Source organism: Manacus vitellinus, unplaced genomic scaffold (assembly GCF_001715985.3).
Source record: "Manacus vitellinus isolate BGI_N305 unplaced genomic scaffold, ASM171598v3 scaffold_59_pilon, whole genome shotgun sequence".
NCBI classification, from domain to species: domain Eukaryota; kingdom Metazoa; phylum Chordata; class Aves; order Passeriformes; family Pipridae; genus Manacus; species Manacus vitellinus.
The window spans coordinates 1,981,506-2,003,001 of NW_021940681.1; the positions used below are offsets into that span (position 1 = coordinate 1,981,506).

Sequence of the window (21,496 nt, forward strand, 5' to 3'; positions counted from 1 at the left end):
ATTCTTTGCAGAATGTGATGGCAACTGAGTATCTGGAACTGGGCTATTCAGAAGATGGGCATTGCAAAGGAGATACCAATCCAAATATTCCTATTCCCACCAAACTACAGTGGGAAATTCCAGAAGAAGTAAGTACAGAAGGAGTGGTTTGAGGAAGAAGCTTCTCTTTTCCTAAGCAGTCATATTATTTATGTAATTACTGGTAACCCTATAAATCAGCTATAAATTCCTATGAGTCCTGTAGGATGTGTAGGCATTACTCAGTTTACTTATAAAGTCAGGGGTTTTTTAACATCAAGTTTTCTTGGTTGTCAATATATCAAAAAAAAGTGGCTATCTATTTTAAATAATAACTGTATTAAAATTAAGTGTAAGTTGCTGAGATTTCGTTACTGTTGTCACAACAAATACTCATCTAATAGTTCCCTGAAACTACCTGTCTTTTTTTGTGTTCAAAATTCCGTATATGTGCCTAATAAGGTTTGTTTGGGGGTTTTTTAACCTGAGTTTGGGACAAACTGCCACTGCCTGTTTTGATTTTAATTTTGAATAAAAAAATAATGGTTGATGATGTATTTAATTAGGCATGTATGGCAGCTTGGAAGTCATACAGCTATTGCCATTCTATATCTGTGGGTCATTCTTTTATGTTCTGGTGATCCGAACAGTTTTAATGCTGGTGTTTTTTAAAGTGTTAGTTTGGATGTACAGTGGCTTAAAACATTTTTATTAGCTTTTTGAATTTTAACTTCCTGGCAAAAATAACTTCTCTTCTTTCTCTAAAGGAAAATTATTTAGGTAGTGATGTTCCTGACATGCATAAAGGCAGCATTTCTTATTTATCAGTTAAAAATACTTGCCATTGAATGCATGAGTGTATGCATATAGGTGTGTGTAATTATTTGTTTCTTTATTTAAGTGTCAAGAAGTGATTGAGAGGTCTCTGAGCACTGCCGTAGCTCTGGCAGACGATGTGGATTTCTGTTCATTTTTCTTTGAAACTTTTGGAAAAGGACTAATAAAGAAAGCAAAAACCAGCCCTGATGCCTTTGTGCAACTTGCCCTGCAGCTTGCTCACTATCGGGTAAGAACAGACTGTTTCTGCCTTACAGAATCTCATTAAATTGGGTAAAAAATATTTGTGATTGAAACATGTGACTGGGTAGAGTAATCTCGTGCTGCTTGTGCAAGGTTATTAAAGACGTTCAGTGGAAATTGATAAAAACCCTAAATGGATTACTAGCTGGAAATGACTGCTCCAAGGACATGTGGAGATTTTTCTCTTCTTCTTAGCTGGTCTATCATTGGGCTTTTGGAACTTGAAAGAAGATATGAAACTTCTAGTAGCTGTGTTTATAATCTAAACAATGTTATAGGACAATCCATAACAGGATTAACAAAAACACCTACTGTGTTTTCTTCTGCTAGTTCACCTTTTCTGTAACGTGCTTTCAGGAAAGGCCAATATAGCAACATTCAGCTTCTGTTATAAACTGAAAAAGATTGAGTATAAACTGCAAATAGTAGTCCTTGCTAGTTTGATTGTTCTATTAGCGTTTATCAGATCATGCTGCTAATCTTATTTTTGCCTTTATTATATTCAGATCGGAGGGCTAATGGTAAGCTACTAAAAACTTGAGTTTAATTTGTGGAATGGTTCATATCCTGTGTGGATAGCTTGGACTATTGATTAAGAAAGCGGGGGGTTTATTCTTAAACCTTTAAGTTCTTATTTTTCCCTTTTTCAAGGACATGGGAAAATTTTCTTTAACATATGAAGCCTCTATGACACGCTTATTCAGAGAAGGCAGGACTGAAACTGTTCGTTCGTGTACTGTTGAGTCATGTAAATTTGTTCAAGCCATGGAAGACCCAACTGAAAGTGTAAGTCTATGGTGTTGTTGCCTTATACAATTGGGAGAGTAGGTTTAGATTGGATATTAGGAATAAATTATTTACTGTGAGGGTGGTGAGACAACGGAACAGGCTGCCCAGAGACGTTGTGGATGCCCATCCCTGGAAGTGTTCAAGCCCAGACTGGATGGGGCTCTGAGCAACCTGGTCTAGTGAAGTGTGTCCTTGCCCACAGCAGCAGGGTTGAAATGAGATGATCTTTAAGGTCCCTTCCAACCCAGTCATTCCATGATTCTGTGGTAATTCATAAGCACATGAGTTACCACTGGACAACTGTGTAAGTCCTCAAATAGTTTTTATACTCTTGTAGTGATGCTTTTGTTTTTTTAGGAAGGTAAGGTAATTGTCCACATTTTCTGTCAATACAGCAGAAATTCTAGGCCACACCAAAAGAGAATGACAGAACTTAACCATTAGTTATAGTTCCTGAACTTCAGGAAACTGTGATTACTTGTGAAAATTTTGTGACTTGTAAAACTCTAACATAGATTTGTAGAACAAGTAATTTCATACCAGTTAAACTTTCCTTTCTGAGAGGGAAGCAAGAATCATTCACAGGAAGTAAGTAGTTGCTCAACCCAGTTCACTTAACTGATTTTTCTTAACCTTTTTTTTCATTGTTAGAATGAAAATAAGCTGAAATTCTTTCGGCTTGCTGCTGCCAAACATCAGCTCTTATATCGTCTTGCCATGACTGGTGCTGGCATTGACCGCCATCTGTTTTGCCTTTATGTCGTGTCCAAGTACCTCGCGGTGGATTCTCCTTTCCTTAAGGAAGTAAGTGACTTTTATTGATAAATATTCATTACAGTAAAAAATCCTTTGTTTAATTAGTGTTTTGCTGTATCTGCTTTACGTACTTGCGGAGCTCTGTTTTTTCTAAGAAAAAAGATAGCATTGTAGGTAGCATTTTTTCACATCTGCTGAGAGATTGTAAGTTTCATTTTGTTTTATGTGTACATTTATTATATTTCAGCGAGCTTTGTAGTATAATCACCTTGAATATTGTGTGCAGTTTTGGGCACCACAATATAAAAAAAGCTATTAAGAGAGCGTCCAAAGGAGGGCACCAAAGATGGTGAAGGGCCTTGAGGGGAAGCTGTATGAGTGGCTTAGTTTGTTCGTCCTGGAGAAGGGGAGACTCAGGGGACACCTCACTGCAGTCTACAACTTCCTCATGAGGGGAAAAGGAGGGCCAGGTACTGATCTCTGTGGTGACCAGTGACAGGACCCAAGGGAATGGCCTGAAGTTGTGTCAGGGGAGGTTTAGGTTGGTTATTAGGAATAGGTTCTTCACCCAGACCTTGGCTGAGCACTGGAACAGGCTCCCCAGGGAAGTGGTCACAGCACCAAGCCTGACAGAGTTCAAGAAGCATTTGAACAACACTTTTAGGCACATGGTGTGACTCTTGGGGATGTCCTTGCAGGGTCAGGAGTTGGACTCGATGGTCCTTGTGGGTCTGTTCCACCTCAGCATATTCTGTGATTCTCTGATAATAAGTATTATTAAGTGTTATTAAGTATTGCTAGAAAGATATAGTATTAAAAAAAATAGTGTTTGCATGTGGTTTTTACATATTTTCAAGGCAACACAACAGAGGCTGTGTGTTTTGTCTCAAGAACATTCTTTTGGAACTGTGACAAATTCACTTTAAGTTATTATAAGCTAAAGGAGCTGTATATGGCATTACTGTCACAGTTTATTTCCGTGACAAATTTATTACTTAAACTAGATTTTAAGATTGGGTTTTATAAAAATAATTACATTGCACGTATTCCTTTTTTCTCTGATTAATAATGAATGACTTCCAACTTGCCTCAAAATTAATCTACTCATGTTTACCTGTTTGCTCTACTCACATTTGCCTGTTTGCTCTCCTAAATGTGACTGGTGGCTAAGTCAAGAATAAAACAACTTTCTACATATTGCACAGACTTTGAAAATACATCTGTATTGTTAGATACTTTACAAGCTTCTAACTTGATGTAGTATCTTACTGGGAATTGAATATGGCTAGTAATGATCTTGTTAAAACAAGACCTGTTATGCATTATTTACCAGGCTATGGACCAGATAATCTTGTTTGAAGTAGCATTTCTATTCAAATTTTATTTTATTCTCTTTAAAGAATTGGCATCACTACCTCATATGTTAATATCAGGACAAGTTTGCCTGTTTCTTTTAACCTTCTTAATTGTTCATTCTGTTGAAATGGGAACTAGAGTTATCCTTAATATTGCTTTATTGAGTGCTTTATCTTAACTAGTTTTTGAGAAGGTTGCATATTCTTAAACAGTGTGTTATACTTGTTTGCGTCTCTTTCATATCTAATGAAGGTTTTGTCAGAACCTTGGAGGCTGTCAACGAGTCAGACACCACAACAACACATTGATCTAAAGAAGAACCCTGAGATGTTATCCTCTGGTGGAGGGTTTGGACCGGTATGTTTGCTAAATACAAGTACCTGTTGAAAAAGTTTTTAGTTTCAATATGCCAGTTTAAAAATTTCAGATCTGTAATACCCTAATATTGCACATCAGGGTGCAACTTTACACTTTTAAATGCATGTGTTTAATGCTTTGCCGTGATCTGGATGTGCTCGGAAAAATTTGTGTCACCTTTTTTGGTATCCCGCTACAAAAATGGATTGTTCTTAAGGAAATATGTAGTTACAAAATGTGGTATGGGGCTCCATGGCAGAGAGATCTGATGAAAATGGGGGTTTTGTCATATTACCTGTGCCCAGAGCTTCTGTACATCAGACTGTCCATCACTGTGAGCACATTACAGTGACAAATGCTTATTCTTGAGAAACTGGCTTATTCCAGCAGATTATGAAGCCAGTATTCAGAATCCCCAGATGTGAATAAGGGTTTGGCTACAGGAATTTCTAGCACTTTTTTCCTTTTGTTTTTGCTAAAGGTACATTAACTGATCCCTTCTTACTATTTCTTTATTCCTTTAATTTCCTTCCTTCTGTTGTCTACATTTCCAAATAACCCTGCTTATATTTTCCTGAATCCCTTCTTGTGTTCTTAGAAGAACTGTGCTTTTGTTTGCTGAAGTAGCACAGAGATTCAGTGCATCAGCTTCTTGGGTTTAGGGGTTTTTTTAAGCATTCTGTAGAACTTATTCCTGTAGTAGTAATGATGAGAAGGCAGTCAGGCTGCTTGGCAGCAGTGGCAACAAAGAGCTGGAAGGTTGTGATCCTTTGAGTTAGGAAAGAGACAAAGAAGGGTGACAGCAGGATAATTTGTGTTCACTAGGCGTACTTTGAATATAACATCAGACTGAAACTTGGGACAGTTAATGCTACTAATGTTGAAATTGGACAAGACCTCTGCTCATGATACAGGTGTTCAGAATCATATATTTGCTGTAGAGTCAGAGGACTTTGCCTTTGGGCAGGTTTTCATAATACAAGGCTTTTATACTCCATATTTATGTATCATATTTATTTACATTGGCAGAATGATCCCATGTTTAGGTATACAACTGAACTATTTTATTCCTTTCTGCTTAAGCACTGAAACTGTGCAGCTGCTTAGGACCAGACCTTGATAAGAGAAACTCCTTGAACAAGTATTTTATTTCAAAATACCAAAGCAGGGAAATATTACAGACAAATATTCAGAAAATATTAATTTCATGCACTTCAGATAAGACTAGAACTATTCCTCAAGTGGAAATCAGTCTTCAAAAATTATCCATTAAATATGGAATCTTGAGTTTTGCTTGAGGAGAAATTGCAACTGATTTTAAAAACTACACAGTAAGAACTCTTTAATTATGTATAAGTTGATTCGGGAATGGAAGGAAAATAAGAAGTTTAGAACTTGTTTTTCTCTTCTTTCTTCCCATAGGTGGCTGATGATGGTTATGGTGTTTCTTACATTATCTTGGATGAAAATTCCATTCATTTCCATGTCTCCAGCAAAATATCTTGTTCTGAGACGGTAAGAGTCAGTCCTTTCCTATGGTTTAATAAATCTGTTTCGATGTCTGCTTATAAAACTGTTCTATTCATTGTCTAAAAAATTGTGGTAGAATTTGCAACATATTGTTATGTGTTTTTTCTTTCTCAACATATGCTGTTTTTCTGGGTTTTTTTGTCTCCACTTCTATAAATCATGAACCAAGAATACCATATTCTCTTTCACTAATACTTTCAAGCATAAAGAAAACATGTGTTTACACATTTGTAGTTCCCTGGAACTCATGTAAAATGACTTACTGTTTATGTGTCCCATAAACAGTAAGATGGGCATGTCTTGGTTTTTGTTATTACAGTTTTGCTTTGATTTGTCTCTGGCTGCAGTTGTAGAGACAGAGTAAAATGTATGCTCCCTATTTAAATCTTTGTGGTTTAAATAATACTGAAAGAAGCTGGCCCATAAGTTGTAATCTGTGCTTGAGAAACATAATTCATCAAAATTTATTAGAATAACACCTGTTATTAGAATACAGTAGATGTCATCTATTTAGTGTCCTGCTATTGTGGAAGCCTGCCCCGAGTCAGATTCAATTCATCTTTCCCCTTTATATTTTTATGACTTTAATGAACATGTTGAGTTTGTTCAGGGTTACATAGCTGAACTAGTTTTCCTCTTTTGACCTAAATTTATCTGAGAGATCATGGTGCCTCTGGTTAATTATTAAAGATTAGGAAATACAACTTTGTTTTTCTCATAATTGAAATTGTTCTTCAGATACCTGTTGGCTTGTGCTTTAAATTTCTCTGTATTCTTTTCACTTATTAGTCAAGTCAAAGGTCCATACAGAAAAGGAAGCATTTTATGTGTGTGGCCTTGATATTAGTAGGGTCTTTGTAGTAGGTCTTGAAATGTAGCTGAGAATTTATATTTGTAATCTTAATTTCTTGTATCATTCATCTAGCACTTAGAATAAACAGAACAAGTTCCTAGTTTGTTTACACTTAGAACACTGTTATTTTTATTTTCAATACTTTATAGACTTTTTCAGTAGCAGATGATTCATGATTTTGATAGAAACTCAGAAATGTTTTTCTGATTTTTTTTTTTTTGTGTGTTTCTTGATCATTAGTCATACACATTCTGAACATTCCTCTGAACATTCCTTTGTTTTCTGAAAATTAGCTTTTGCAAAATCTTGTATAAAAAGCAATATCAAAACCCAGTGATTTTAAAGTAACAGAAACCTACACATGCGCCTGATTTCAAAAGGATATTATCTCAGTTCTGTCTGTAGGAAAGTAATACATTTGTATTGTATTGTATGGTAAAATACATGCCCAAATTCCATGAGCTCCAAAATTACAAAATGTTAAAAGGTTTCTACTTTTGCCTGAAAAATAACTGTTGATTGACAGTAGAAGTATTTGATTTTGGGGTTTGTTTGTTTGTTTGTTTGTTTTTAAGGATTCTCATCGTTTTGGAAAAAACATCCAAAAAGCAATGGTTGACATCATGGGTTTATTTAACCTCGGTAAAAACTGTACAAAGTGAAACACTTCCTTGGTGCCAAGCAATCTCCTCTTGTTGGGATGAGAACTCTTCTGCACAGTGAACTAGAGCGAGGTCTGTCAAACAGTAGCTGGCGAAGAAACTGGTCAACACCTTCTTAAACATCTATTAAGACTTTAGCAGTGTATTAAATTTTTCTTTTTTTTTTTTTTAGTAGTTTGGAAGAGTTTATTTCCATAAAGGATGACTTTTGAAATCTTGTATGTTTATAGGGATGAAGCGTAGTATTAATGCATGAAGTCATGTATATTCTAACTTCTACAGTTTTCTCTTAATTTGTATACACTTGCTCTTTTTTGTTCTAAAATTAGTTTACTTCTTTCCAGAATCAAAGGGATAAAACACACTGACTTAAATACTAGAAAGAGTTAGATTTACTATGTATTAATAGCAGAATGTTCTTCAGTGTATCTGCTGCTTTATGTAAATGAGTGACAAAACTTGTGGCTGTTTGCCTTTTTTGGTTTTTTTTTTTAAGAGGTAAATTTTGGAAAACATACCAAAAAAAATCCCTGCTGCAACCCACCTTAACACACTAAGTTGTATAAATTTTATGTTTTTTGAAAAAAACCTAAACAAACAAAACCACCCAATCATTGGGTAGTAAAATGTGTCACCTCAATAACAGATATCACATTTTTTGATTGCTTACAGGCATGTTTGCGACACTGACCTTATTTCTGTGTAAATAAATGGACCTGTGTGCTTGTTCATGCAAGTGCCTTAGAAAAACAAAGATCCTTAACCTAGGAAAAAAGCATATGCTGGGAGTTGATTTTACACTGTTTTAGTGGTGAAGGAAATGAAGTAGTAGTAATGCAGATCTGGTTTTCAAATTACAAGTTAGGATGATGTGGCATAAGGAGACTTGAATATGTTGCCATATGGTGCAGTTTGGTTTAAAAGTCTAATTAAATGCTCCCATCTTAAATATAAAGATCAGTTCCTATGAAGTGCAGGACTAACTTTGTTTCAGATTTACAGATACTCACGTGTTTGTGTTGGTGAATGGTATTGATGGTCACTTGAAATAAGAGTTTCTGTGTCCCAGGAATTGTCAATTTAATTAAATGTACTGTGTTGGATAGTCTACAAAGCAAGGTTGTCTGTATAGGCAATTGCAATTTGCCTCCTTTCAGCCTGGAAGGACCACTACTACATTGCCAACCATCTGCATGAGAAGGGCAAACTATTAAAGCCATGGAAAAAACTCCAGAGTGGGAGAATCATGGCAGTTCTTAAACCCTTCCTGGGAGATGCCCTTGATCACGTAGTTTCTAAAGGATACAAGGGGAGAGGGGAAAGCTCTTTCACTGAAAAAGAAGCAATGGTGTTTCCAAGTGCAGAAATAAAATGGCTGCTGCCAAATGGAGTAACTTTGTGCATGATGCTTCTCTTCCACAGGCTTTATAGGTGTGGTAACTTTTTACATCCCTGCAGTGTAGTAGAGTGTACTTGTTAACACCACAATTTTTTTATTTTTATTATTTTATGTAAGATACATGGTGGTTAGTAGTACAGTGAATGGTGCTCCAGAGCTGTGCTGAGTTTAAAAGGCCCTTGGAGTGGATATAAAACTTCTCATTAGTCTCTGAATGTTTTCTGGCCAGTATTTCTAACTTTCTATGCCTCCTCACGTTTATTTTTACTCTGATCTAGCTAATAAAATATGAGGTGGGAGCCCTCAAAGATCCAAGATGCATACCTAAGCAACTGCATGCTTACAAAAATGTAGGAATCCACACAGGAATTGATCAAAGATGCTCATTATTTGGTTAGGGTACAGTATGTGGGAAAGGACACTTAGAAATAAGCCTTACTGTGGATGGCAGGCCTGGCATTTATCAAACTACTGCAACAATTTTACAGTGATCTGTTTTTGGAGCTGCAGAAATAATGCACTGGGGGTTTTGGGGGTTTGTGTTGTGTTTTGTTTCTGGTTTTTTTAATTGACCAATCTGTGCTTAAATTACCATTAGGGCATGATAGCTTTTAGGATTTTCTTTTAAAAAGAAAGGTTTAGATTTGACTCTCAGGTTTTAAGTGTTTCTAGTCTAATTGTAGTTAGTGCAGTTATCAATGCAATTTTACATTCTTGGAGAGTAACTATAATTGGCACAGAAAGCTGTTTATTGTAACTGTTTAAAACGTTTTGTGTTGTTAAATGTATCTTTTTAAATTTTGGAATAGATCATAATTCCTAAACAGATAATATTTCATTTCTTTTTCTTTGAAATGTCAGCAGCGTGTAAATAAAATATGCTTTTTGGATGTAAATCTTAGAAATCCACAGTGAATGTAGGTTATTAATAAATAATTTAAATCATGATGTTCAATATTGTGTAAATACAGTAAAACTGCTTGGGGTTTTTTTTTGCTCAAAGCCATAGGAATGTAACTGAAATTGCTTAGATTTGAATGAATTTTCTAGTACAGTGTACTTTATTGTAAAGGAAAATGTTCATATTCCAGTAAAATTACTAATTTGTTACTAAAACCTTGAATCATTGATTCTCAATTAGTGATTTAAGAGCTAAAAGTTGAGGTTGAGTTGGTGGTAAAAGTGAGGTTGGATGATAATAAATTTTTCTGTTTATTGAATTGCATTAGGAATTTGTGAAATAACTAGAATGTGTATTTTTCAAATTTATCTCAGCTATTTCATAGCAGAAATTAGGAAAGCATTAAGTCCATTTGGAAGGTACCATTCTTCAGGATTAATTCTGTTCCCAACTGAATATTCGTTAAAGGCTTGAGTCTTTTGAAGAACTAGGGAAGAAGTGTGTGCGTGACCTGGAAAAACATGGTTCTAATTCAGCCTTTCTACCAATTGTTTTCTCATGTAAAATATATTAATTTAAGCTAGAGGGGTTTTTTAATCTTGTTTAGTTACTTTATGTCTATTGTTGGTTATTTACATCCAACACTTCGTCTCTATTTTCTACTTTCTTCTGTGACTTCAAAAAATGAAATAAAATTTCACAATTACCACTACTTTGTGTTTACTGCAATGTTTAACATCTTTTGTATCTTTTTCCCAGCTCCCTTGCTGCAGTTTCTGGACTGACAAAATCATTGCTGTTAAATCCAGTTAGGAACAGTAGTAACAGACTATTGAGTTGGTTTGAGCAATGATTTAAACATGTCTTGCTAGTTAATAGGGAGTGTGTTAATGAAGGATTCTCTTTTTTGGGTTCAGTAGAAAGAAGAAACAATGTAGGTCTTACTTTAGATGATTTTTATTTTTTTCCCCATCTTCCCTTTGCCTGTTTTTCAGGGTGGCAAGTACAAGATGAAAGCATTAGAATAAAAAAACCTTCAACTGTTAGGTGAAACCTTTGAGAGGGGAGAAGGAAGAGTAGGGATATTTTTTCTTTTGTTTTGTTTTTCCCTGACTTCATTGGCTGCAGACCTGGGGCCCATGGGCTTGAAGATTGTAACAAAAAAATTGATTCTGGTTTCTTCTTGAATTAATTGTGCAGCACCTTATGGATGAGAGGTAGCTTGAAATTCTTTTGGGTGTCTTTAGCTGCTATGTTGTTTTTTTAAACACATAATATTTCCTAAAAGTGAAAACATTTAATGCATAAAATGTAAAGTCCAGGTTCAATTTCTGCTTTCAAGAAAAATATCTCTTAAGTGGCCATAGGTAGTGGCCCGGTGGGTTTAGTGTGTTTTCTAACACTGAAATCTTCATGGCATCAGGGTAACAATTCCAAGATTTACACAGTGATTTGTAGAAAGGACTCTTAAGGGCAGCAACTTGAGCCAACTTTTTCACAGAATGGTTGAGGTTGGAAGGCACCTCTGGAGGTTATCTGGTGCAATCAGCTGGTTGCCCAGGGCCACATTCATATGACTTTCTGAGTAACTCCAAGGATGGAAACTCCACAGGCCAGTGAAGCTGACAGTGAGAAAGTGTTACCGGATGTTCAGAGGGAAACTCCTGAGTTTCAATGTTTTGTCCTATCACTGAACACTGTGGAAAAGACCCTGGCTTCATATTCTTTGCACCCACTTCTTATCTCAAGGCTGCACAGTCCCACCTCTCTCACCCTCTCCCTATAGGAGAAATGCTCCTGTTCCTTATTCATTTTCCTGGCCCTGCGTTGGACCCTGAGCAGCCTGTCCATGGCTCTCATTCTGAGAAGTGCAGAGCTGGACACAGTGCTCTAAGTGTGGCCTCACCAGTGTTGCATAGCACTTCTACATGGATTAGGACATTAACCTCTGACTTGGTACCAGGGTCCTGGTTAATCTTTGACTCCTTGCAATGTGGGATAATTTCCAAGGGAATTTAAATAAACACAGAAGGAACAGCAACAAAAAAAGTCCCCCCAAACACACCCTGGTTCTTAGGCCATGCCTGCACTCTGCCATTGCCCCTGCCTGGACACGGCGTTCCAGCACGGACCCCACTCCGTTAACATTCTGGTGCACAGCTGTCACTGCCCACCTGGGGGAAGGTGAATTGCCCGGGGTACAACCAAGGATGTGCCCTCTGAAGTGCCTGGGATGCCCCAGGTAGGGCCTGTCACCTCCCCATCTGCTCTGGACAGAAGGGTGGGGAGTGGGAGGGCATCCAAACCCTCCCTATCCCTCGCTGCACAGGTCCTAGACCAGTAGTGGTTGATGCATATGGGCAGAGAGATCTGAATCTTTGAAGAGCTGTCATATCCTGGCCTAGTTCAGGGCCCATGGGGACCTTGACCCTCCCAGTGTTGCCTTAGCCTAAATCCAAAAATAGTAATAATGAAAGCGCAGGTGGATATTGGCCTGTCTTTTTGGTGGCGACCTTGTGTTACTCTGGGTAGAGGTGCTTTGGCTTGTGTTGTTGGCAACTGGCAATAGTGACATTGAGAGTACAGATAAGGTTTGGTCTTAATGCCCTATGTCCCCAGGGAAGTGGTCACAGCACCAAGCCTGACAGAGTTCAAGAAGCTTGGACAACACTCTCAGGCACATGGTGTGATTCTTGGGGCTGTCCTGTGCAAGGCCAGGAATTGGACTTGGTGATCCCTGTGGATCCCTTCCAACTCAGGATATTCTATGATACTGACACAAATTTAAAACAGTGTTATTTCAGCTAAGTGTACTACGTGATAGAGGGTTTTTTTGACTACTAAAGCCAAATAGCGAAATTCTGATTCAAGTCTGAATGCTGTTAATGCGTTTAAAAGTTACAAAGAATGCATTCTTACGGTAAAAGCAGCTTTTTTTTTAATTGGTATGGTGGCCTGTATGTTCTGAAAGTTAGATTCAGAACCCAAAAGAATTCTTCCAGCATTCTGTTTTAAAGTTTCTCAGTTACATGTTAATTAGGGTAATCTTCAGTATTATATATATGTGTGTGTTGTTTAGTTAAGAATATTTCATTCACTTTCAGACAGAAAAACTATTCAAAATACTGAAATAGGAGATTTGTCTTCGATAAAAAGAACAAATATGAACCACTTGATAGTCTGCCAAAGACTTTAGAGAATCAGATATTGCTTCATTTAAGATCAGTAATAAACAGTGGACTCGTAACTGAAATATGTAGTCAAAATAGTCCTGTTCTGAAAACTTTAACTGGAAATTGCAGTAATGAATAATTTTGTTGGAGTAGGATTGGCATCTAGTCAAGACAATAATTTGTGCACTGTAAATCTAGGAGAGACTTTGTTAGATGGCTTTAAGTATCCACTTAACATTGAAAATCAAATTACAGTGGTAAAAGTTGAAGTACATCCATGTAGAAACAACAGCTGTGATGAATATCTTGAAAAGTACAAGGAATTAAATCTTTCAGAAGAATCTGAACATATGGAGTCAACCTTGTCTGCCTTCAAATTGTATCCACTTTCTTTCTTCTGTATCAATGCTGCATTAAAATTTCAGTCTTCCAACTTCAAACATTTCCTCTCCTGAAGGAACAGTCAATGAAAATGTTGAAATTATGCCAGTAATATTAAGTGAAATAGGAATGTTATATATTCATGATTATTTGTGACTTAAACGTGGGAAATTGCCACATTAAAACTTGTATTTGGGATCCACATAATGTTTGAAGTCATGTCCTAAATTTTCTACTAGAACAAACTTAGTAGTAAATACAGAAATAAATTTCTGGTTTATATTGTCAGAAATAGCATACACTGTGAACATAAGATTTCAACTGCTGGGGGGTTTGTCCATGTTATGAACCATATTTTAAAATGGTTGAGTAGTTATTTTGCTCATTAAAAACATTACCATGTCACAAATACACCCACTTTGGTTCTACATATTACTGTCTGTATTAGCAACTATTAGACAATTGTACAATGTGCAAATAGGATACTAACTTCTGTTCTTTACTTCCACAGCTGACACAATTTTCAGCTTCAATTTTATAGTCCTAATGAGTTAAAAAGTAATTTATTTGCGGCAGTAAACTGTAGCTTCTATTGTTAAATCTCCATGGGGAAAGTACTTTTGTAAAAGAGAGGAGTTTCCCATTGCTTACCATGTCTAGCAGTTTTTCTGTGTAGTTGGAAGTTACATTTTCTAAGCTGGATCAATTACTGTCTTGAAAAGTCCACAGCATAAAACTTCTTGTGGGGCTCACAGGACCAAACCCACTTGCTTGATGCAGGCTATCCATGTGTGGAATACCTGTGTGTCCTTGCATCTTTGTTGATGGCCAAAGAATATCTGAAGAAATCTCCAAATTCTAAGTTAGCACTGTGGCTGCTTCTAGAGGGGCACTGAGATTTTCTTTGAGAAGCTGTCTTGAAATAATTGAGCATACCAGTTGACTTCTTTTCCATGTAAATGTTTTGACAAACTGTGCTGGTCTCAAATTTAAAAATCCAGGGCATTGAAAAAAAACCCCAAAACTCACAAAAATCACTTAGTTGATAAAAAGTTCTGATTTTCCCATGCAGTATCCCCCTGAGGTGCCAGGATGAAGCAAGGTGGAAGCTTCAGGGCTGCCTGTGCAGGAAACCTTCATCACAGAAATCATTGCTGCACTACCTAGCCCAGTGGGTCTTCCCAGTGTCATTTCATCCTGAGATGCTTGAAGGGTGCTGTTGACAGTTACCTTATATGTTTTGGTTTTCTTCCAGGTTTCTGATTATGGTTATAGTTTAAAAGTATCTCTGGCTTGGAAGGTTCTTTACACCCATGCTCAATGTTATCAGTAGTTCTTTAATAATTGAAACCTTCAATCTTTTGAACTGTTAATAAGATTTAAAAGACTGATGGAAGCCTCTAGATAATAAATATGTGATTAAGGTGTAACAGTTGCTTTCTTCAAAGTCAAGTTGAAGATAATGAAAGTTTGTTAGTCTCTGTACAAGGAGCTAATTTAGAAATTTAGAAAGATTTAGAAAAATCTTTCCGACCAACTCCTAGTATCCTTACAGTTTAGCACACTGTATCTGCATGTTCCCTTAATCTAACCTGTTTCTTGAAGGTATTAGAACGAAATTCTGATCAGCTTATCATTTTATTGAAATAAAGAAAGCTGATTACCGGCTTCTACATTGCTTGCTTGCCTTCCTAAACTGCTGCCTATATTATATAAAGAGGAAGCACAGCACACACAGGTGGAGAGCAAATTGTCAAGTTCAAACAATCTCAATTCTAACTTGAAACTAGAAAATAGTTGGTTTCTGTCTTTGTTCCATTTTCTGTTTTTGAAAATACAAATGTAGGTAATAAGTATGATCCTATTATAGTCGTAAATGCATTAGATCTGTACCAGGACTGTATACTGAACAGAAAAAACGGAAATAATATTCAAGGTATATAATGCTATAATGCTGAACAGGCTGCAGCATTTATGTGCTTAATTATGTCATGAAAATGTAAATAACTTCCCATTTTCAAGGTCACTTTCAATCGGGTTTTTTTTTAATTCATTTGGCATTTTAAAAATTAATCATTTAATATATAGAATAGTTATAAGTAAAAAATTCTCTTTTTCAAGTGTACATATCATTCATCATTCCAAATGTACATAAGAATAAATGGTTTTGTTTTGAAAACATCAAAGACCCAAACTGAAGTCTGTTTTTCCCAATAAGACTGTTACAAATAACTATTAAGTATTTCTTTCACAAGAATGTAATGCTGTAGTGACGTCAAAATCTTTTATTGATGCTGCAATGGAGTTCTTGATATAAAACACTAATCTCTCTCTAAATGAGACATGCTTTATTTTGTGTACTAGAACATTTTGGTGATATCTGTGGTTTACCTCAGACTAGTGCTTCTGTGTATGATGAAATAGCAAGTATGCATGTAAGATTTTGTTGTTGTTGGAAGAATCCATCCGACCACTGGGATTTATTCTAAGTGTCAGAGGGTAAAAGGTAATTTAAAACATTGTCCTATCTGATCTCTTCACAAAAGAAAGGAAAAGAAAAATGTTGCTCTGTAGATTTCCAACACTGCCACTTTATGGAGGAAGGCAAAATAGCATCTGGAATTTTTGCCTGCTTCTGTTCCTCAAGGCTCAAGTCTGGTTGGCTCCTGTCTGCCACTTGCTACTACTGGTTCCAGTTCAGGACAGTTAGGAAGTCTTCTCCTGAGGCAACCTGAACACAAACTGTCTCATGGGACTGCACCAAATAACCTTGAGCAGCTGATTGATTTTTGAGCCTCTTTCCCATGTGCAGTGTATATAAAGGAACAGAGCTGACAGTGCAAATCTGGCTTTAACATTAGCATTCCCTGCCTATGGAGAGATGTTCTTTGCCACTTAATTATTCTCTTAAAATGCTTGGAATTTCAAATATAAATTCCTAAATATGAGCAAAACAAATTATAGAAATTCAGGTATTTAATAAAAGACTTCTCTGAAAGGTACTGGAAATTTATAAACAGGTTTTTCAAGGTTGTCCATTTGGTGTTTAAAGTGTGTACTGAGAGGGGCAAGGCTTCGTCTGGAAGTGTGACTTCTGTCAGGATGACACTGTAATGAGTTAATAGATTGGCACGATGGGTGAAAAACTGGTTTTCAACAAATGTGAATGGCACCACATCTATGATGGAATGCCATAACACAGTGGTTCATTTTGGAAACGATCTGATTTATAGGTATAGATGAATTTGCAGTCCAGTCTCAGATGACTGCTTCTTACTTACCCTAAATCCCAATTATCCTCTGTCAAGTTATATAATTCAAGATGAATTCTTGTTTTACATAATTTGCTGTGACTATTGCCTAACTTCTTCAGGGCCAGTTAGATGACGCTTCATGGTGTTGGAGACACTGAACCCCATTGTAACTGTGAAGTGTGTTACTGTTCATTGCCATTCTTCAGGAATATTTTTACTTGAAATAGAAACAAAAGTCATTCTGCCATTGGTAAGTAAATTAACTATTCTCAGTATTAGGTTTGAATATGATCCTCACTTTAAAGTACATGATTTATGCAGATAAATTTTAAAATTTATTGTGTTTGCTTGGAATTTAAAGTACATTTTAAAGTGTGCCTGTTAAGATTTAAAACTTTTTATTTCAGGCTGAGGTAAGAGGCAGTTAGTAACATTACTGAGAATCACCAAGACACAGCAGTTTTTCAGAGTTCAAATGTTGGTAAGTCTGACTGCATTGCACAGTGTGGTGAAGGAATCCAGATGTTCACCCAGGAATTATTCCAACTCTGTGGTAATTATATGCTGTAACTGATAGCAAAATTATATGCTAGAGAAAATTAACTAATTTGTACCACACTAGCCTGGAAAGTCCCACTTAGTAAGTGCCATATTAAGAGTAATAAGGCAGTCCTTTCCTTGGACTCACAATCTAAATTTTATCTAGCTATAGTGCTACTTTTCATATACATATATATATATGTATGTATATTTATATAACATGTTGCTTTCTAGTTAACATCTGAAAAAAAAAACACCTATGTGAAGATTGGAGATTGCTTCTTCCAAAGGAAAAGTCTCAATTTAAAATCACAACTAAATAAATCAAATGAAACATGAACAGTTACAATGGTATGTTGAGGAGCTACAGTGTTAGATCTCAATAGGTGCTTCAAAAAGTAGATTAAAATTAAGGGTCAAAAAGCAAACATCTTAATGCTCAATTCTTTGAGAGATTCCAGTCTGTGACTATAAAGCTTTATAGGATGGGTGGCACTCTTATGAAAGCTTTTATATCTATGTGCTTATAATTACAGTTTCTTAGATTAAAACTAATCATTATTCATTACAGGTTGTCTGCCTGTTGGAAGTAGGTACTCAAATACTGTGTAGAAACAGTTGGCACACAAAACCTAAAACTAGTTCCTCTAATTCCTGAGTATCATGACCAAAATAATTATCTTCAATTGGGTACAGTAAAAATGAAAATTATCTCTAATCTGTCATAGTATATCATAGATTCTTAATTTACAATTGCATGTGTTTATGTTCTTAAGCAGCAACAGGGGGAGATGAGCCAAAGGTAATGCAGATACCACCACTTAACATTTTACTTCATTTTATAAATGAAAAATTACTAGGCCCTGCAGTGCAATAAGAATGATGTAATGGATATGTTCAAATTATTGAAAGCTTTTAATATAGAGATTACTTTCCATATAAAACACATTTAGCACAAGTTCCTGCATACATTTGCATTTACCCTTGTTTGCCACCAAGTGACACTGTTTCTCTATAAATGAAGAGCAGCATTGAGTGCTATGGGTACACTTTGGACTTGGAATTCAGAATGTCTCAATAATATTTAGATAACTATGTTAAAAGTGGTTTCTGAGGTCCTAAAGTTAATGCTATTTCGATGGAGTAACACATTTTCATTTTAACAGCAGCAGAGAATTTGAGTGTAGTTTAGTTTTAATGTATTATTTATTAATTATTTATTATTAATTTATTATTTAATATTATTAAATATTTCTTTACCTAAATATAGCTTCCACGAAAATATTATTTACATGCTTTATTTAATTATTTATTACTGTAATTTTATGTGGTCTTTTATTCTGATGGCAGTGCAAAAACAAAGTCTGTTAATATTAAGCACCATACAAGCACAGATATTGCTCTCAATAGCAACGGGTGCTGTGGGTGAACATCTCTCAGCAGATGCTCCAGGTGTGCACCTTGTTTGCTTGTATTTGTCAGAAACCATCAGAAGAGTAAACCAGGCATATTCAAGTTAAAGATCATGTTCCTGTATAAAATTCAAACTGCCATTCATTTGCTGTAATGCTAGGGAAGAATAAGCTGAGAAAGAGTGTGCTGGCATATCTTTTTTAGTTTTTATTTGCTTGAGCTTTTGTCTTTTTTAAGTAATTAAAAGTTTCTAGGGACTATTCAGCTTTAGAGTTAAGATGTCCTTTGGTTTCTTGGGTTTTTTTTTCTTTCCTTAGGTGGGAAGGAATTAAATACAAGTTTAAAATTCAACTTGTAATCTTACAATGACCAATGTTTGGTTGTTTTTGCATAAGCTTGAGTGCTCATTTATTTTCTGCAGTTCCTCACCAGGAGTTACACCAAGACTTACTCTGACAGCTATGGTTTTCACCATGGGTTTTTAGTAATCTTTTTTCATAAGCTGAAGACCTCTGTTTCAGTTTCTCTCACAGAACTATGGAAATTTGTAAAATAAAAACTCAGGATAAATATGTTTATTTGTTTTTGATATCTCTCTTATTTTATCAAAATCTTTTAAGTCTATGGCATTTGAATCTAAATGTACTTAATGTCATAGAGTAAAAGCATCCTATGCTCAGATTCCCAGCTGACAAAATGGTGGTGGATTCTTCTATTAAGGTTATTTTCATGTGGTCAGGTTTTCATTCTTGGTTACTTTTGCAATGAGCAAAACATTTCTCATAATCGAGCCATTTTTGTTTAAGGCCTGTCTTGATAGAAACCCAGAAGCTTTCTTACCAAAGACTGGGAAAAGGAAACTAGGAGAAATTAAACATAACCATAACAAAGGATGTAATTGCAAGTGCTCAGAATGCCTCAAGAATTATTGTGAGTGAGACAGGTGAACTTTCGTCTTGTCAGTTACTACCTTAACATTTACTAGATTCTGTAACTAGCAGAGGCTAAAAATAATCACTTGCCTTCTTTCTTTACATTTCTCATCATAAAACTTTTCCAACATGGGAGGCAAAGTCTTTTTCATGTCATTTCTTTAAAGAACGGAATCTGGCTAAAGTAGATCAGCTAAAATTTTCAGGATCTGGTGCTCTCAGCCAATCCCATGCTCCAGAAGAAATGAGAAATGATTTTCTGCTAATCCTTTCTTCTGTGGTATTTTGTTATATTGCAGAGTTATCCACAAATTGACGGGAGGACTGACTTGTCCATGTACAGAACATCAACCTTCACAGAGATTCTTTGGAAAAAAACCTGTCTTACTTCCTTAGTTGATTGATAGTGATAGTCTTGCTGAGTGTCCAAGACAAGCACATCTAGAATAAGTCCCTGGTGCTATGGCTCAAATGGTTGTTCAAACGTATGTTTAATTTAAGATTTATATAAATTTTATTCTAAGTATTCTGCATTTACCTGGATAAAATTATGTGTTCTCCTATTTGCAAATGAATTGGTTGCAAAAATCATTAAGAAAGTCCAGATGAATAAAAACAGTTGAATGTGTGAAACTACATGGACCTTGGAATCAATGAAGGGAACAGCCCAGTTTTGACATCAACATTTAAAATGTTACCAAAACTGAAGAAAGATGGGTGAATATTTGGAAATAGTGCATAATTCATTGGTCTGACTTCATTAAGTGTTTGTATAACCCTTATCATAAGTATCTAATAAATAGGGACTAAAAGGACAGAGGGCTTATAAGCAAGGAGTCGCTTCAGATAGCATTTGCCTTTTTCTTTCTATAAATCAAAAAATACCTAAGGCTGAGACTATAACTATCCCTTAAGAATATAATATACAGAGTTCAGGGATATAGTAGTAGTAGTTCTGCTTACAAAACAGCAGTTACTTATGTATTGATCACATATTTCATTCAACCTTTTCCCCCCTTAGCTACTTTGTTTTTCCTTCAGTTTCTCTGTTCTTGAATTTTTCCACGTGCAGGAATTCATTTCTAACAAAACCTTGACCAAAGAAGTATTAAGAAAAGTGTATGATTAATGTTTGTGATGTTCAATTAATAAATGTGTTTATATCAGTGCTTCTTTCCCATTTCTTCTACCTTTGGTCCTGCTCCTGTTGATCTTATTTGTCTTGGCAATTTGGATTGTAAAAGACCAGACTGTCCTGATGTTGTTATGTGTTCTAACATAGTTGTAGCCTAATCTCTGTTTTTGCTTGGTTTATAGTCATTTACCTAATAAATAGAAGCACCTGTTAATAAACTTTTAAAATTGATTAAAATATCTCTTAATTGATTTTAGGCAATTGATATATTGCCCTGCTCTCCACAATTTTGCTATTTAATGATTTTACTTTGATCTTTCATAGGAATGATTTCATTGACTTCAGTGAATTCTTTCTGAATTATCCTGGTGTAAGTGAAACCAGCACCACACCCAGTGTTTTTCCGAATAACTTAATGCTGTAGAAAGTTTAGTATATTTTTTAGTATATTTTTTACTAAAACAGATTTTCTCTGTAGTTAAGGCCTTCTGGGCTGATTCTTTAGTCTTTACCTAGACTTTAAAGTAAGTTTAATTTGAAATTGGATATTTATGTGGGTCAAGATGTAGTAAAAACTGAGTAAGAATTTGCTATCTTCGTTTGGTTGTTTTATGAATTGTGATGCAATTTCATTGTAGACAAATCTACTAAGTTCATTGTAGACAAATATACTAAGTTTAGCTTTGGGTCTTCTCTGTGTTGGCAACTTATTTCTGTTGCCTTCAGGTGGTGTATTTTTTGAAAACAGAGTAATGTTGTCAGTATGCTTGGTATTTAGTGTTGGGAAAAAAAAACATACCAGGGTTTGTTCAATATTATATTTGTTAGATTTATGAGCCTCATAAAGAATAGGAAGAAGATGACCCCCTCTTATCTCCTACTGTAAAGTAAAAGAGTTTGAGATTGGAAAATCTTTTATGTACATAGCATATAGGATTGAAATTTGCTGAATCCTACATTTGCAATC

The 21,496-nt window shown here is 35.6% G+C and overlaps 2 protein-coding genes across 9 annotated transcripts in view; both read left to right on the forward strand.

The window, feature by feature from the left end:
• Positions 1 to 10,416, forward strand: part of CPT1A (carnitine palmitoyltransferase 1A) — a 37,513-nt gene extending 27,097 nt beyond the window's left edge. For all 8 annotated transcript variants that reach the window (XM_018082047.2, XM_018082044.2, XM_018082050.2 and 5 more), the window contains 7 exons: positions 12 to 128; positions 920 to 1,084; positions 1,750 to 1,884; positions 2,539 to 2,691; positions 4,252 to 4,356; positions 5,779 to 5,871; positions 7,315 to 10,416. In XM_018082047.2, the coding sequence (XP_017937536.1) occupies positions 12 to 128; positions 920 to 1,084; positions 1,750 to 1,884; positions 2,539 to 2,691; positions 4,252 to 4,356; positions 5,779 to 5,871; positions 7,315 to 7,401 (855 nt within the window). In that variant the 3' untranslated portion in view covers positions 7,402 to 10,416. The remainder of the gene's footprint in view (positions 1 to 11; positions 129 to 919; positions 1,085 to 1,749; positions 1,885 to 2,538; positions 2,692 to 4,251; positions 4,357 to 5,778; positions 5,872 to 7,314) is intronic.
• A 1,365-nt stretch (positions 10,417 to 11,781) lies between these two features.
• On the forward strand, positions 11,782 to 20,115 carry LOC103754184 (tesmin). Its single transcript, XM_018082004.1, is given in 9 exon segments — positions 11,782 to 11,885; positions 12,836 to 12,979; positions 12,981 to 13,233; positions 13,235 to 13,373; positions 15,620 to 15,678; positions 17,621 to 17,658; positions 17,660 to 17,739; positions 19,183 to 19,399; positions 19,929 to 20,115. Coding segments are annotated over 9 exon segments (1,221 nt in total).
• The last annotated feature ends 1,381 nt before the right edge of the window (positions 20,116 to 21,496 follow it).